This window comes from Dendropsophus ebraccatus, unplaced genomic scaffold (genome assembly GCF_027789765.1).
Source record: "Dendropsophus ebraccatus isolate aDenEbr1 unplaced genomic scaffold, aDenEbr1.pat pat_scaffold_760_ctg1, whole genome shotgun sequence".
Lineage (NCBI taxonomy): Eukaryota > Metazoa > Chordata > Amphibia > Anura > Hylidae > Dendropsophus > Dendropsophus ebraccatus.
This window is the reverse complement of record NW_027210359.1, coordinates 1-18868: the sequence shown is the minus strand read 5'-3', so window position 1 is coordinate 18868 and position 18868 is coordinate 1. Positions and strand designations below refer to the sequence as shown.

Sequence of the window (18868 nt, the reverse complement as noted above, 5' to 3'; positions counted from 1 at the left end):
AGGAGGGGGCATCTATAATGGGGGGGAGGAGGGGGCATCTATAATGGGGGTAGAGAGGGTCATCTATAAGGGGAGGGGGTATCTATAAGGGGGGGAGAAGAGGGGGCATCTATAATGGGGGGGAGAGGGGGCATCTATAATGGGGGTAGAGAGGGTCATCTATAAGGGGAGGGGGCCATCTATAAGTGTAGGGCAAACTGGCTGCAGACACTGGGAGATAGATATATGCACAATTATTATTATCAGGGCCCCTCAGGTGTCTGTATTGTAGGGGGTCACTTGCATTAGTCACTAGGTGAGAGATATATCTATCTATATACACATCTTGTGGGGGGTCACTATGGCTGCAGTCAGAAGTCTAGCTCAGTATGTATAGACTGTTGCAAGCTTTTAAAGGGAACCTGTCACCCCCGGTGCCGGGGTGACAGGCTCCCAACCCCCCGTTAGAATCCCCTATACTCACCTCATCCCGCCGGGTCCCGCTTCTGGAGGTGGTCAGGTCACGGAGATCTCAGCCGCTGCAGCCCGGCGCGCACACTGAGAGATGAGTCCAACACTCATAGAGAATGACGGAGCGCTGGACTCTCCCGTCATTCTCTATGAGCGTTGGACTCATCTCTCAGCGCACGCCGGGCTGCAGCGGCTGAGATCTCCGTGACCCGACATCTTCAGAAGCGGGGTGAAGATGAGGTGAGTATAGGGTCTCTAACGGGGGGTTGGGAGCCTGTCACCCCGGCACGGGGGTCGACAGGTTCCCTTTAAGTTCAAGTTCAGAAGAGTAAGCCTCATTAAAAGGCTAGCCAAGTGAGGCTGAAGTACTGAGTCAGACTGGATATGGTTGTCAGACTGGATATGGTTGTCAAGTTGCAAGTTTCCATGTTGAACGTTTTCAAACTAAGAAAAGAAAGGATCTAAAGGAGGAGGAGGAGGAGGAGGAGGAGGAGGAGGAGGAGGAGGCTGCCGCGGCCTCTGCACACAGTAAGTCCCATTTAACATAACATTAATTTTACATGGTTTAAAATGTTGGCGACCAAATATTCTATTTGGCGCCTAAATTTTTCAGGTTAGGAGCCAATGGCTCCTAGGTAAATTTTTTAGTCTGGAGCCCTGCTCACTGGCCCCAACATAACGGGAAGGGAAGGCCGGTCATATATACTCACTGGCCCCAACATAACGGGAAGGGAAGGCCGGTCATATACACTCACTGGCCCCAACATAACGGGAAGGGAAGGCCGGTCATATACACTCACTGGCCCCAACATAACAGGAAGGGAAGGCCGGTCATATATACTCACTGGCCCCAACATAACGGGAAGGGAAGGCCGGTCATATATTCTCGCTGGCACCAACATAACGGGAAGGGAAGGCCGGTCATATATACTCACTGGCCCCAACATAACGGGAAGGGAAGGCCGGTCATATGTACTCACTGGCCCCAACATAACGGGAAGGGAAGGCCGGTCATATATACTCACTGGCCCCAACATAACGGGAAGGGAAGGCCGGTCATATATACTCACTGGCCCCAACATAACGGGAAGGGAAGGCCGGTCATATATACTCACTGGCCCCAACATAACGGGAAGGGAAGGCCGGTCATATATACTCACTGGCCCCAACATAACGGGAAGGGAAGGCCGGTCATATATACTCACTGGCCCCAACATAACGGGAAGGGAAGGCCGGTCATATATACTCACTGGCCCCAACATAACGGGAAGGGAAGGCCGGTCATATACACTCACTGGCCCCAACATAACGGGAAGGGAAGGCCGGTCATATACACTCACTGGCCCCAACATAACGGGAAGGGAAGGCCGGTCATATACACTCACTGGCCCCAACATAACGGGAAGGGAAGGCCGGTCATATACACTCACTGGCCCCAACATAACTGGAAGGGAAGGCCGGTCATATATACTCACTGGCACCAACATAACGGGAAGGGAAGGCCGGTCATATATACTCACTGGCCCCAACATAACGGGAAGGGAAGGCCGGTCATATATACTCACTGGTACCAACATAACAGGAAGGGAAGGCCGGTCATATATACTCACTGGCCCCAACATAACGGGAAGGGAAGGCCGGTCATATATACTCGCTGGTACCAACATAACTGGAAGGGAAGGCCGGTCATATACACTCACTGGCCCCAACATAACGGGAAGGGAAGGCCGGTCATATATACTCACTGGCCCCAACATAACGGGAAGGGAAGGCCGGTCATATATACTCACTGACACCACACAAATGAAGAAAATATGTAGCTTTATTTCACATAAATCAAAATAACAAACATCACACTGGGACATAAACAGTTAAAAACTGCTAAGAAAAAAACAAAACCACAAATACATCAAGGGGGCCGCACTACATATGGGCAGAAGATCCCAGGACACTCCGACAAGCAGAAATGGCAAGGACCATATCTAACCAATAATTCTAAATGTGATCACTATGCCGCACTACTGTAACAATGTACCATATACCGATACTATATACCAATATATATCACAGCATATACCAATACCATATACCAACATATATCACACCATATACCAATACCATATACCAACATATATCACAGCATATACCAATACCAATGTATCTGATGTGATAACTGTGCCGCACTACTGTAACAATGTATCATATACCAACATATATCACAGCATATACCAATACCAACATATATCACAGCATATACCAATACCATATACCAACATATATCACAGCATATACCAATACCATATACCAACATATATCACAGCATATACCAATACCATATACCAACATATATCACAGCATATACCAATACCAATGTATCTGATGTGATAACTGTGCCGCACTACTGTAGCAATGAGGATGAGGTAGAAAAACTACCAGGAGATGTGCAAAACAAGCTGACAAACAGATTGGCTGGTCTCCCTGAGATCAGCAAACGACCAGGGAAACTTAAAGGGGAACTCCGGGTAGAGGTAAAAAAAAATACAATAATAATAAATAATGAAACTTCTGCAGAAACATAACAATACTTATCACAGTTTTGAAACTACCAAAAATCCATTTGTTTTGGGGGTTTTTGTTCTGTTTTGTGTTTCTGTACTTCCTGGTTGAGCAGATGTACTCAGTACTACAGGTTCCAGAATGCAATGCTTTCCCTCAGCTGTTCCATCACAGCCCCCCAACCTGCACATTCCCCGCCCAAATCTATTGCAGAACATATAGGCTGTGTTCACACATTGCAGTTTCATTGTGTTACTGAATTATTTGCAGTACTATCATTACATTGTGGTCCCACCCGCACAGCACAGTTACTACCTGTAACACCACAGAGCGCTGTATTCTCTACCTGTAACACCACACAGCACTGTATTCTCTACCTGTAACACCACACAGCACGCTGTATTCTCTACCTGTAACACCACACAGCACTGTATTCTCTACCTGTAACACCACACAGCACTGTATTCTCTACCTGTAACACCACACAGCACTGTATTCTCTACCTGTAACACCACACAGCACTGTATTCCCTACCTGTAACACCACACAGCACGCTGTATTCTCTACCTGTAACACCACAGAGCGCTGTATTCTCTACCTGTAACACCACACAGCACTGTATTCTCTACCTGTAACACCACACAGCACGCTGTATTCTCTACTGTAACACCACACAGCACTGTATTCTCTACCTGTAAACACCACACAGCACGCTGTATTCTCTACCTGTAACACCACACAGCACTGTATTCTCTACCTGTAACACCACACAGCACTGTATTCTCTACCTGTAACACCACACAGCACGCTGTATTCTCTACCTGTAACACCACACAGCACGCTGTATTCTCTACCTGTAACACCACACTGTATTCTCTACCTGTAACACCACACAGCACGCTGTATTCTCTACCTGTAACACCACACAGCACGCTGTATTCTCTACCTGTAACACCACACAGCACGCTGTATTCTCTACCTGTAATACCACACAGCACGCTGTATTCTCTATCTGTAACACCACACAGCAAGCTGTATTCTCTACCTGTAACACCACACAGCACGCTGTATTCTCTACCTGTAACACCACACAGCACGCTGTATTCTCTACCTGTAACATCACACAGCACTGTATTCTCTACCTGTAACACCACACAGCACTCTGTATTCTCTACCTGTAACACCACACAGTGCTGTATTCTCTACCTGTAACACCACACAGCACGCTGTATTCTCTACCTGTAACACCACACAGCACTGTATTCTCTACCTGTATCACCACACAGCACATTGTATTCTCTACCTGTAACACCACACAGCACGCTGTATTCTCTACCTGTAACACCACACAGCACTGTATTCTCTACCTGTAAGACCACACAGCACGCTGTATTCTCTACCTGTAACACCACACAGCACGCTGTATTCTCTACCTGTAACACCACACAGCACGCTGTATTCTCTACCTGTAACACCACACTGTATTCTCTACCTGTAACACCACACTGTATTCTCTACCTGTAACACCACACTGTATTCTCTACCTGTAACACCACACAGCACACTGTATTCTCTACCTGTAACACCACACTGTATTCTCTACCTGTAACACCACACAGCACGCTGTATTCTCTACCTGTAACACCACACAGCACGCTGTATTCTCTACCTGTAACACCACACAGCACGCTGTATTCTCTACCTGTAACACCACACAGCACTGTATTCTCTACCTGTAACACCACACAGCACGCTGTATTCTCTACCTGTAACACCACACAGCACGCTGTATTCTCTACCTGTAACACCACACAGCACGCTGTATTCTCTACCTGTAACCCCACACACAGCACGCTGTATTCTCTACCTGTAACACCACACAGCACGCTGTATTCTCTACCTGTAACACCACACAGCACTGTATTCTCTACCTGTAACACCACACTGTATTCTCTACCTGTAACACCACACAGCACGCTGTATTCTCTACCTGTAACACCACACAGCATGCTGTATTCTCTACCTGTAACACCACACAGCACGCTGTATTCTCTACCTGTAACACCACACAGCACTGTATTCTCTACCTGTAACACCACACAGCACGCTGTATTCTCTACCTGTAACACCACACAGCACTGTATTCTCTACCTGTAACACCACACAGCACTGTATTCTCTACCTGTAACACCACACAGCACACTGTATTCTCTACCTGTAACACCACACAGCACTGTATTCTCTACCTGTAACACCACACTGTATTCTCTACCTGTAACACCACACAGCACACTGTATTCTCTACCTGTAACACCACACAGCACGCTGTATTCTCTACCTGTAACACCACACAGCACGCTGTATTCTCTACCTGTAACACCACACAGCACTGTATTCTCTACCTGTAACACCACACAGCACACTGTATTCTCTACCTGTAACACCACACAGCACACTGTATTCTCTACCTGTAACACCACACAGCACGCTGTATTCTCTACCTGTAACACCACACAGCACGCTGTATTCTCTACCTGTAACACCACACAGCGCGCTGTATTCTCTACCTGTAACACCACACAGCACACTGTATTCTCTACCTGTAACACCACACAGCACCCTGTATTCTCTACCTGTAACACCACACAGCACTGTATTCTCTACCTGTAACACCACACTGTATTCTCTACCTGTACACCACACAGCACACTGTATTCTCTACCTGTAACACCACACAGCACGCTGTATTCTCTACCTGTAACACCACACAGCACGCTGTATTCTCTACCTGTAACACCAACACAGCACTGTATTCTCTACCTGTAACACCACACAGCACACTGTATTCTCTACCTGTAACACCACACAGCACGCTGTATTCTCTACCTGTAACACCACACAGCACTGTATTCTCTACCTGTAACACCACACTGTATTCTCTACCTGTAACACCACACAGCACACTGTATTCTCTACCTGTAACACCACACAGCACGCTGTATTCTCTACCTGTAACACCACAGCACGCTGTATTCTCTACCTGTAACACCACACAGCACGCTGTATTCTCTACCTGTAACACCACACAGCACGCTGTATTCTCTACCTGTAACACCACACAGCACTGTATTCTCTACCTGTAGCACCACACAGCACTGTATTCTCTACCTGTAACACCACACAGCACTGTATTCCCTACCTGTAACACCACACAGCACTGTATTCCCTACCTGTAACACCACACAGCACGCTGTATTCTCTATCTGTAACACCACACAGCACGCTGTATTCTCTACCTGTAACACCCACACAGCACGCTGTATTCTCTACCTGTAACACCACACAGCACTGTATTCTCTATCTGTAACACCACACAGCACGCTGTATTCTCTACCTGTAACACCACACAGCACTGTATTCCCTACCTGTAACACCACACAGCACACTGTATTCTCTACCTGTAACACCACACTGTATTCTCTACCTGTAACACCACACAGCACGCTGTATTCTCTACCTGTAACACCACACAGTGCTGTATTCTCTACCTGTAACACCACACAGCACTGTATTCTCTACCTGTAACACCACACAGCACTGTATTCTCTACCTGTAACACCACACAGCGCTGTATTCCCTACCTGTAACACCACACAGCACTGTATTCCCTACCTGTAACACCACACAGCACTGTATTCTCTACCTGTAACACCACACAGCACTGTATTCTCTACCTGTAACACCACACAGCACACTGTATTCTCTACCTGTAACACCACACAGCACTGTAATCTCTACCTGTAACACCACACAGCACGCTGTATTCTCTACCTGTAACACCACACAGCACACTGTATTCTCTACCTGTAACACCACACAGCACACTGTATTCTCTACCTGTACACCACACAGCACACTGTATTCTCTACCTGTAACACCACACAGCACTGTATTCCCTACCTGTAACACCACACAGCACGCTGTATTCTCTACCTGTAACACCACACAGCACTGTATTCTCTACCTGTAACACCACACTGTATTCTCTACCTGTAACACCACACAGCACGCTGTATTCTCTACCTGTAACACCACACAGCACGCTGTATTCTCTACCTGTAACACCACACAGCACTGTATTCTCTACCTGTAACACCACACAGCACGCTGTATTCTCTACCTGTAACACCACACAGCACTGTATTCTCTACCTGTAACACCACACAGCACTGTATTCCCTACCTGTAACACCACACAGCACTGTATTCCCTACCTGTAACACCACACAGCACGCTGTATTCTCTACCTGTAACACCACACAGCACACTGTATTCTCTACCTGTAACACCACACAGCACACTGTATTCTCTACCTGTAACACCACACAGCACGCTGTATTCTCTACCTGTAACACCACACAGCACGCTGTACTCTCTACCTGTAACACAACACAGCACTGTATTCTCTACCTGTAACACCACACAGCGCTGTATTCTCTACCTGTAACACCACACAGCACGCTGTATTCTCTACCTGTAACACCACACAGCACACTGTATTCTCTACATGTAACACCACACAGCACTGTATTCTCTACCTGTAACACCACACAGCACTGTATTCTCTACCTGTAACACCACACAGCACACTGTATTCTCTACCTGTAACACCACACAGCACGCTGTACTCTCTACCTGTAACACAACACAGCACTGTATTCTCTACCTGTAACACCACACAGCGCTGTATTCTCTACCTGTAACACCACACAGCACGCTGTATTCTCTACCTGTAACACAACACAGCACTGTATTCTCTACCTGTAACACCACACAGCGCTGTATTCTCTACCTGTAACACCACAGCATTTTGACATTTGACATTTTGGTGATATTTTGGACATTTTTTGGTTACACCCGTCCTTGCTTGTTTTGCACATCTCCTGGTAGTTTTTCTACCTCGTCCTCATTGTTACAGTAGTGCGGCACAGTTACCACATCAGATACATTGGTATTGGTATATGGTGTTGATATATGGTGTGATATATGTTGGTATATGGTATTGATATATGGTGTGATATATGTTGGTATATGGTATTGATATATGGTGTGATATATGTTGGTATATGGTATTGATATATGGTGTGATATATGTTGGTATATGGTATTTGTATATGGTGTGATATATGTTGGTATATGGTATTTGTATATGGTGTGATATATGTTGGTATATGGTATTGGTATATGATGTGATATATGTTGGTATATGGTATTGGTATATGGTACATTGTTACAGTAGTGCGGCTCAGTTATCACATCAGATACATTGGTATTGGTATATGTTGGTATATGGTATTTGTATATGATGTGATATATGTTGGTATATGGTATTGGTATATGATGTGATATATGTTGGTATATGGTACATTGTTACAGTAGTGCGGCTCAGTTATCACATCAGATACATTGGTATTGGTATATGTTGGTATATGGTATTTGCTGTGATACATGTTGGTATATGGTATTAGTATATACTGTGATATATTTTAGAATATGGTGTGATATATGTTGGTATATGGTATTGGTATATGGTGTGATATATGTCGGTATATAGTATCAGTATATGGTACATTGTTACATTAGCGCGGCACAGTTATCACATTAGAATTATTGGTTAGATATGGTCCTTGCCATTTCTGCTTGTCAGAGTGTCCTGGGGGCTTCCGCCCATATGTAGTGCGGCCCCCTTGATGTATTTTGTGGTTTGTTTGTTTTTAGAGGTTTTTAACTGTTTATGTCGCAGTGTGATGTTTGTTATTTTGATTTATGTGAAATATGTTGGTACCAGTGAGTATATATGACCGGCCTTCCCTTCCCGTTATGTTGATGCCAGGGAGTATATATGACCGGCCTTCCCTTCCAGTTATGTTGGTGCCAGTGAGTATATATGACCGGCCTTCCCTTCCCGTTATGTTGGGGCCAGTGAGTATATATGACCGGCCTTCCCTTCCCGTTATGTTGGGGCCAGTGAGTATATATGACCGGCCTTCCCTTCCCGTTATGTTGGTGCCAGTGAGTATATATGACCGGCCTTCCCTTCCCGTTATGTTGGTGCCAGCGAGTATATATGACCGGCCTTCCCTTCCCGTTATTTTGGTGCCAGCGAGTATATATGACCGGCCTTCCCTTCCCGTTATGTTGGGGCTAGTGAGTATATATGACCGGCCTTCCCTTCTCGTTATGTTGGGGCCAGTGAGTATATATGACCGGCCTTCCCTTCCCGTTATGTTGGGGCCAGTGAGTATATATGACCGGCCTTCCCTTCCCGTTATGTTGGTGCCAGTGAGTATATATGACCGGCCTTCCCTTCCCGTTATGTTGGTGCCAGTGAGTATATATGACCGGCCTTCCCTTCCCGTTATGTTGGGGCCAGTGAGTGTATATGACCGGCCTTCCCTTCCCGTTATGTTGGGGCCAGTGAGTGTATATGACCGGCCTTCCCTTCCCGTTATGTTGGGGCCAGTGAGTATATATGACCGGCCTTCCCTTCCCGTTATTTTGGTGCCAGCGAGTATATATGAACGGCCTTCCCTTCCCGTTATGTTGGGGCCAGTGAGTATATATTAGAGGCCTTCCCTTCCCGTTATGTTTGTACTAGTTATCTTCTGAGCACCCTGTCATTTTGGCGGTGCATAGTCCACATATTTTGGTCATAGCCTGGCCAGTATGGGAATGGATGTGGCGGAGGGCTGGACACGTCCCTCCAGTGTTTATGAGTGGCAGAACGGCTCCGGGACAAGACTAAGGACAGGTGCGGCTGATATGCAGGGACAGACAGGAAAAGGTTAATAAATTCCCTATTCACAGCACAAAGTCGCTAAGGAGGTGGGTTGTTTGTTCAGAATGTCGGCTTCTCCATGTTGGCTGTGGATAGGCGGATCCTCTTCCATGGTAAACGCCCATTCAGACGGCACACTGGCCAGGCCGGCATCTCCAAGGCACAACGGCCAAGATCTCACTAGGTGACCCATTTAGAACATGTGTAGCTGCGGGTATCCATTATGGTGGCAGCCGGGGGATCCATTAGCACTGGTCAGAAGGCGGACCACATGCCGGCCATGCTCATGGCACCCAGTCCTTGCACACCGGCCTTAAGGGTCTTAGAACTTCCCCCCACCCCCAAGTTTGGCCTGAATTTCACCGGGTCGGCTGCTCACTAATGACCCCAATGTCATACAATGATACTCAGGACCCCCAAGCACACCCAGTGTAACTCCGGACATACTGACTCACCTCCATGATGCCGTTCTCTCTCACCAGTACACACCAGTGGGGTCGGCTCAATCTTATGCTGGGAGGAATCCTTCTCGGCAGAAGGTGCGTTACTGCGGCGCGGTTCCTCCTTGCTGGGGCTGGACAGGAAACCAGAGTCGCCATAAAGCATCTCATCCTCATCATCCACCGAGTGACTGCAGGAAAGAAAGGGACACGGACAGGATAAGCGTCACACACAGGGCAGGGGGGGGGGGGGGGGGACCTCCTCAGTACAGGGTAAGGGCCCTATTCCACCGGACGATTATCATTCAGATTATCGTTAAATCGTTCGAACGAGAAATCGTTGATCGCTTTATAAGACCTGGACCTATTTTTATCGTTGCTCGTTCGCAAATCGTTCGCATTGAATAAGACATCGTTCGGTCGTTCGCAATAGATATGAACGCAATAGCGAATAAATAGCGAAGAAAAACGATCGCAATTACGATCATAAGTAACGATTATCGTTCCATGGAAATGAGTGAACGTTTTCAGGTCTTTCGCAATAGCGGTCGTTTGAGATTGTTAATCGTTAACGATTATGCAAACGATAATCGTCCGGTGGAATAGGGCCCTAAGAGTCACACACAGGGCAGGTACAGGGGGGTGGGAATGCCACTTACCTCATCTCCTGGATGACACTGTCTGCCTCAGACATGCTCTGGCCGGCATTCTCCTCTTTGGCCGTTGATGACCGTGCCTCCGTGGTGAACATGCCGCTCACGTCCCGGTACATGCACAGAGCGATGACCTTAGATTGCTGCAGAACAGAAAAAAAACGCACAAAGCATGGAGGACCCAGTTAGGTATTGGCTCCAGTCACCAGACATATGGGACAGGCCTAGCCCGGGGTGAGGTCAGAGAACAGACCATCCCTACAATACCAGGTCATGATGCACAGGGGCCTCTCTAAACTAAAGCAGGGAGACCCCAGGGCAGGAGGGGTACATACATAATGCAGGCCAGGCTTCTGGAGGGTCAGTCTGTGAGTTTTGCCCCCATACGTGTCGCTCTTTAGCTGGAACATGGACACTTGACCTTCTGCACTCAGTATCACCCCATAGGGATCGGCCACAGCGCACTGCACGATGGGGGAGCCCATGTCCACCGGGATGAAGTGCATCTGGTTCACTGCAAACAAGAGAAACACATGAGAGACTGTGCAGCTCAGCAACGCCACCTACTGGCTGAGGAGCTGTCCTCACCTTCAGGGATGGCACCAATGGCCGCCACCAAGCCTATCCGTATCTATAGGTGATGTCTGCGGCTCAGGCTCCCCCCCCCCAGCATGGTATCTGGTACTACATGTGATGTCTGCGGCTCAGGGCCTCCTCCCCCCCCCCCCAGCATGGTATCTGGTATCTACAGGTGAGTGTCTGCGGCTCAGGCCTCCTCCCCCCCCAGCATGGTATCTGGTATCTACAGGTGATGTCTGCGGCTCAGGCCTCCTCCCCCCAGCACGGTAATCTGGTATCTACAGGTGATTGTCTGCAGCTCAGGGCCTCCTCCCCCCAGCATGGTATCTGGTATCTACAGGTGATGTCTGCGGCTCAGGCCTCCTCCCCCCCAGCACGGTATCTGGTATCTACAGGTGATGTCTGCGGCTCAGGCCTCCTCCCCCCCAGGACAGTATCTGGTATCTACAGGTGATGTCTGCGGCTCAGTCCTCCTCCCCCAGCACGGTATCTGGTATCTATAGGTTATGTCTGCGAGTCAGGCCTCCTCCCCCCAGCATGGTATCTGGTATCTATAGGTGATGTCTGCGGCTCAGGCCTCCTCCCCCCCAGCATGGTATCTGGTATCTATAGGTGATGTCTGCGGCTCAGGCCTCCTCCCCCCCAGCATGGTATCTGGTATATCTACAGGTGATGTCCTGCGGCTCAGGCCTCCTCCACCCCAGCAATGGTATCTGGTATCTATAGGTGATGTCTGCGGCTCAGGCCTCCTCCCCCAGCATGGATCTGGTATCTATAGGTGATGTCTGCGGCTCAGGCCTCCTCCCCCCCCAGCACAGTATCTGGTATCTATAGGTGATGTCCTGCGGCTCAGGCCTCCCCCCCCAGCACGGTATCTGGTATCTATAGGTATGTCTGCGCTCAGGCCTCCTCCCCCCCAGCACAGTACTGGTATCTATAGGTGATGTCTGCGGCTCAGGCCTCTTCCCCCCCCCCCAGCACAGTATCTGGTATCTATAGGTGATTCTGCGGCTCAGGCCTCCTCCCCCCCCCCCAGCACAGTATCTGGTATCTATAGGTGATGTCTGCGGCTCAGGCCTCCTCCCCCCCCCAGCACAGTATCTGTATCTATAGGTGATGTCTTGCGGCTCAGCCTCCTCCCCCCCCCAGCATGGGTATCTGGTATCTATAGGTGATGTCTGTCGGCTCAGGCCTCCTCCCCCCCCACCAGCACAGTATCTGTATCTATAGGTGATGTCTGCGGCTCAGGCCTCCTCCCCCCCCAGCATGGTATCTGTATCTATAGGTTGATGTCTGCGGCTCAGGCTCCTCCCCCCAGCATGGTATCTGGTATCTATAGGTGATGTCTGCGGCTCAGGCCTCCTCCCCCCGTGACACACCCCGCACTCACCGCCCTCCAGCAGACGGAGCCCGGATGGTGACACCTGTACAATAAATTTATTGTCTCCAATATTCCCAGCATACACAGTGGGGTCCTGGGTAGAAAATCCACTAGTGTCCAGCTCCATAATCTCCTGGCCGGTCTGAAGGATCTGGAAAATAAAGAGCATGGTGGAAAGAGTCCACGGAAATCACAGAATACTGGGAACACCCCCCCGCCCCGATATCACAGAACACCAGGTGATAATACATCCCCCCAGATATCACAGAACACCAGGTGATAATACATCCCCCCGATATCACAGAACACCAGGTGATAATACATCCCCCCAGATATCACAGAACACCAGGAGATAATACCCCCCCCCCCCCCAGATATCACAGAACACCAGGAGATAATACCCCCCCCCCCCCCCCCCAGATATCACAGAACACCAGGAGATAATACCCCCACCCCCTCCAGATATCACAGACACCAGGAGATAATACACGCCCCCCCCCCCCCAGATATCACAGACACCGGGAGATAATACACCCCACCCCCCAGATATCACAGAAACACCAGGAGATAATAACCCCCCCCCCCCCAGATATCACAGACACCAGGAGATAATACCCCCCCCCCCCCCACCCAGATATCACAGAACACCAGGAGATAATACACGCCCCCCCTCCAGATATCACAGAACACCAGGAGATAATAACCCCCCCCCCCCCAGATATCACAGAACACCGGGAGATAATACCCCCCCCCAGATATCACAGAACACCAGGAGATAATAACCCCCCCCCCAGATATCACAGAACACCGGGAGATAATACCCCCCCCCCAGATATCACAGAACACCAGGAGATAATACACGCCCCCCCTCCAGATATCACAGAACACCAGGAGATAATACCCCCCCCCCCAGATATCACAGAGCACCGGAGATAATACCCCCCCCCCCTCCAGAATATCACAGAACACCAGGAGATATACCACCCCCCCCCCCAGATATCACAGAGCACCGGGAGATAATACCCCCCCCCCCCCAGATATCACAGAACACCAGGAGATAATACCCCCCCCCCCCAGATATCACAGAGCACCGGGAGATAATACCCCCCCCCACCAGATATCACAGAACACCAGGAGATAATACCCCCCCCCCCCAGATATCACAGAGCACCGGGAGATAATACCCCCCCCCCCCAGATATCACAGAACACCAGGAGATAATACCCCCCCCCCCAGGATATCACAGAACACCGGGAGATAATACCCCCCCCCCCAGATATCACAGAACACCAGGAGATAATACCCCCCCCCCCCAGATATCACAAACACCAGGAGATAATACCCCCCCCCCAGATATCACAGAGCACCGGGAGATAATACCCCCCCCCCTCCAGATATCACAGAACACCAGGAGATAATACACGCCCCTTCTCCCACCACGTCCCTCACCATAGTGGAGTCTTCACGGCTAAGGATGAGGAAGCCGTGACGGTTCTTCTCTTCCTCATCCTCCACAGCACTCGCCAACACATCCTCACCCTGAAAAGGGACAAAAAGGCTTAGAGCGCCGTCCGGAGGACGGGGGCAGAAGCCGGAAGAAGACCCCAACCCACCTCCGGGGGCAGCAGCTGGCAGGAGACCCCCACCCACCCACCTCCTCCTTCCTGTGTGAGGAGATCACCGTCCACATGTCATGGCATCCGGGGAGCTCAAACGTGGTGACCACCTGCGGGCGGATGCTCTTCTGCCAAATGAAAAGATAACGCTTTAGAATCAGGGACTTTGGCATCATCCTCATCCTCCACAACCACCAGTCATCCTCATCCTCCACCACCACCAGTCATCGTCATCCTCCACCACCACCAGTCATCCTCCACCACCACCAGTCATCCTCCACCACCACCAGTCATCCTCCACCACCACCAGTCATCCTCCACCACCACCACCAGTCATCCTCCACCACCACCACCACCAGTCATCCTCATCCTCCACCACCACCAGTCATCCTCCACCACCACCAGTCATCCTCCACCACCACCAGTCATCCTCATCCTCCACCACCAGTCATCCTCATCCTCCATCACCACCACCAGTCATCCTCATCCTTATCCTCTACCACCAGTCATCTTCATCCTCTACCACCATGACCACAGTCATCCTCCACCACCACCACCACCAGTCATCCTCATCCTCCATCACCACCACCAGTCATCCTCCCATCACCACCACCAGTCATCCTCATCCTCCCATCACCACCACCAGTCATCCTCATCCTTATCCTCTACCACCACCACCAGTCATCTTCATCCTCTACCACCACGACCACAGTCATCCTCCACCACCAGTCATCCTCATCCTCCATCACCACCACCAGTCATCCTCATCCTTATCCTCTACCACCACCACCAGTCATCTTCATCCTCTACCACCACGACCACAGTCATCCTCCATCACCACCACTACCATCATAGTTATCCTCCACCACCATCACCACCCTCCTCCTCTTCCTTACACCCACCTGCAGGACGGACAGGGCTCCATTCTTCCCGTATCCAGAGCACAGGACGATCTCCAGGTCCGGCTCTGTGCTGTTCTGAAACTGCAACATAAAAACTTCATCACTCCCATAATCATCTGCAGCCACCGACCCCGCACCGTGGCGTCTCAGGAGGAGCTCCTGTATCCTGAGCATTGTGGGGGTACAGTTGGGGTGCACACATACGGCCACTTACCTCCTCAGACAGGAAGGCAGGTTCTCCCATTGAGGCCATAGCACAGGGCCCGATGTTCAGGATACTGTCACACACCTGGGGGAGGAGACATATGATCACTACAACTCCCAGAAGGCATACCAGGTGGGTCAGTCAGAGGAGAGGAGGTGGCCCCATCGGCCAGCAGAGGAGAGGAGGGGGCCCATCGGCCAGCAGAGGAGAGGAGGGGGCCCATCAGCCAGCAGAGGAGAGGAGGGGGCCCATCAGCCAGCAGAGGAGAGGAGTGGAGGAGAGAAGGGGAGGAGAGGAGGGGCCCATCGGCCAGGAGAGGAGAGGAGGGGGCCCGGCCCACACAAAGGACATGCGACATGAAGAGGCAGAGGAGCAGAGTGTGAAGGGACATGACACTGGTTACATTCTGTTTATCAGACAGTGAGGGGAGCCGGGGTCAGGAAGTCACACTCTCTGGGCTGGTCAGTACGAGGTCACTTTTGTCATAAGATACATATATACTGCAGAGGACTATAGTGTGATGTCAGAGACCCTATAGGTAACAGCGAAACCAGGGAGCAGGGAATCATGGTCCGGCACCACAGTCACACCAGCAGGGAACCATGGTACGGCACCACCAGGGAGCAGGGAACCATGGTACGGCACCACCAGGGAGCAGGGAACCATGGTACGGCACCACCAGGGAGCAGGGAACCATGGTACGGCACCAGTGTCACACCACCAGGGAATCATGGTACGGCACCACAGTCACACCACCAGGGAGCAGGGAATCATGGTCCGGCTGACTCCTCCCTGCTCCAGTACAGTGATGACATCAGGGCGACTCCTCCCTGCTCCAGTACAGTGATGACATCAGGTTGATTCCTTAAAGCGTAACTGTCATTTCAGGGTCATTTTTCTGAAAACATTAAATATCAACAGTACAAGCGATTTTAAGAAACTCTGTAATAGGTTTTATGTACTAAAAGAGTTTCCTTCTGTAGTGAAAAAGCAATCCCCCAGCCTCCCCCCTCACATCAGATGAAGCAGGATTTCTGTCTCCATTATGTGGCTATGGAGAGGGGAGGGGCTGTTAGGAGTGAGTGAGCACGGGGTAGTCCTGCACAGCACAACACCCTGCAATCTTCTCTCAGTAAGTTCATAGATAAGCACTGACCTTTCTGACCCCAGAATCCTGCGTTTTAGGTGCCCAGAGAGTCTACAAACAGCTGACCTTTATGTCCACCAAACACTGATAAGATACTGTGGCTGGCACTACCAGATTGTTCACATTGGGTTCGTGAAAAAATATCGTAAAAGTCGTACCTGACTGAATGGACGGTTTTAAAGAAATGAAATAAAGGCTATATTTTAATGGTGAGTGCCCTCCTATTTTTCTTTCTTTTTTCTATGACCTTCATGTCACCTCTTCCTGCTCCCTCATCTATCTCAGCCCCTCCCCCCTTCATAGGCTTACAATGGAGAGAGCAGAACCCGTCTTCACTGGCTTCTCTGTAATGAAGACGTGTTTGCCTGATAATGCACAGATAAGAAGTCAGGGGGGAGGCTGGGAGATTGCTTCTTGAGTACAGAAAGAGGCTTTTTTGGCTGATAAAACCTATTACAGAGTTTCTTAAAAAATCGCTTATACTACTGATTTCTGCAATAAAAAAAACATGACAGTTACGCTTTAAGACCCTATTCCACGGAATTTTTCGAATGATTATCGTTCATAAATCATTCAAACGACGACCGATCGTTAACGATATTCGTTCAGTTGGAATAGCTATAAACGACCGATGCGCGAACGACAACAGCGAAATCATTGTTGAGTCGTTCACTATCTTTTTTCAACATGTCGAAAAAAAATAGTTGGTATTTCAACAATTCGCGAATCTTTTCGTTGATTAAAAAAAAATCTTTCAGTCGTTCTTGAAATGTCTACCTACATTTCACCACGTTCTAAACGACCATGTGGCGACCGCAAAAAAAAAAAAAAAAAAAAAAAAAATCGCTACACTACAGATATCGTTCACGCTCCCACACGTATTATGTGTTATCGTTCGCTTAAAAAAAATCGTTAAATGCTTGTTAACGAGCGGCCGTTTGAGCGAGTCTATGAACGATAATCGTTTCGTGAAATAGTGATGACGTGGTTGTTCGGACGTGCTCTACTCCTCACAATGCTGTGTAGAAAATATCGGCCCCAGACGTCTCCCCTCCCCATGTTGTGCTTGTACTCACCTCAAAAGAATATGTGGAGAGCTGAGTGCCTGACTGCATCTCATTCCCGTACACCTCAATCTCATCAATCTCATCACCATCACCCCCTTACTGCCTGCGGAGAGAGAGAAACAGCATATAGGGGCAGCACTCTCCTCGTCACCCCCCTGAACACCGCCCCCCCCCCGAGCGCTCTCCTAAAGCCTATACCCCCCCCCATGTCTCCGCCTCCCCGCGGATGTCCCCTGAGCTCCTCCACCCTCCCACCCCCATGTCCCAGCTACACTGTGTACAGCAGACAGGAGGAGGCATCGGCGAGCACTGTAATCCCCCCCCCCCCTCCCCAGCACACTCACCTGGTTCTGGTAAGGGGGGCGTCCACTCTTTTCTTCTTACTCGGTGGCTCATCCTAGAACAGATAGACGTGTCAAGGGGGCGTGTCACAGTCCATGCGCCACCCCTCAGCAGACAGGTCACATGACGTGTCCTTACCAGCTTCTCGGGGTCCTTGCTGGGGCAGAGGGCTCTCCTGCACTTTCTCCGTGTATCGAAGAAGCAGCGAATTCCCCAACCGTGACCCACAGGAAGAGATATCCGGGATCCATCAGGGTCATCTGTGGGGGCAACATAGGGTCAGCCCTACCAACTGTGCCTCACCTCAGAGCCGCCACCACACCTGTGCCCCCCACCTCAGAGCCCCCCTACCACACACACCACACCTGTGTCCCCCACCTCAGAGCCCCCCTACCACCACACCTGTGCCCCCTACCTCAGAGCCCCGGATACTCACAGATGTGGTCAGGACACTTGCAGCAGCCTTGTCGAAATGAAATGAGCGAGAACGTTCTCATGCCGTCTGTGATCAGTGTCAGAACATAGCTGGGGGGAGAGGGGTAAAGGAGACACCGTCACATCCACAGTGAGACACCATCACATCCAAGCCCTGTCCCTCACCCCAACCACCACCACACAGCCAGGCCCCCGCCCCCCCACCCAACACCACAGCCAGGCCCCGCCCCCCACCCACACAGCCAGGGCCCCGCCCCC

At 50.0% G+C, this 18868-nt stretch overlaps 1 protein-coding gene across 1 annotated transcript in view; it reads right to left on the bottom strand.

Moving 5' to 3' along the window:
* LOC138779812 (cleavage and polyadenylation specificity factor subunit 1-like) overlaps positions 1–17912 on the bottom strand; it is a 28191-nt gene extending 10279 nt beyond the window's left edge. Inside the window, 10 exon segments of the mRNA XM_069956630.1 lie at positions 10299–10337; positions 10339–10474; positions 10943–11079; positions 11272–11450; positions 12906–13047; positions 14346–14435; positions 14551–14640; positions 15415–15495; positions 15629–15703; positions 17843–17912. Coding sequence (XP_069812731.1) covers positions 10299–10337; positions 10339–10474; positions 10943–11079; positions 11272–11450; positions 12906–13047; positions 14346–14435; positions 14551–14640; positions 15415–15495; positions 15629–15703; positions 17843–17881 — 1008 coding nt within the window. The 5' untranslated portion in view covers positions 17882–17912.
* Positions 17913–18868: the final 956 nt, after the last annotated feature.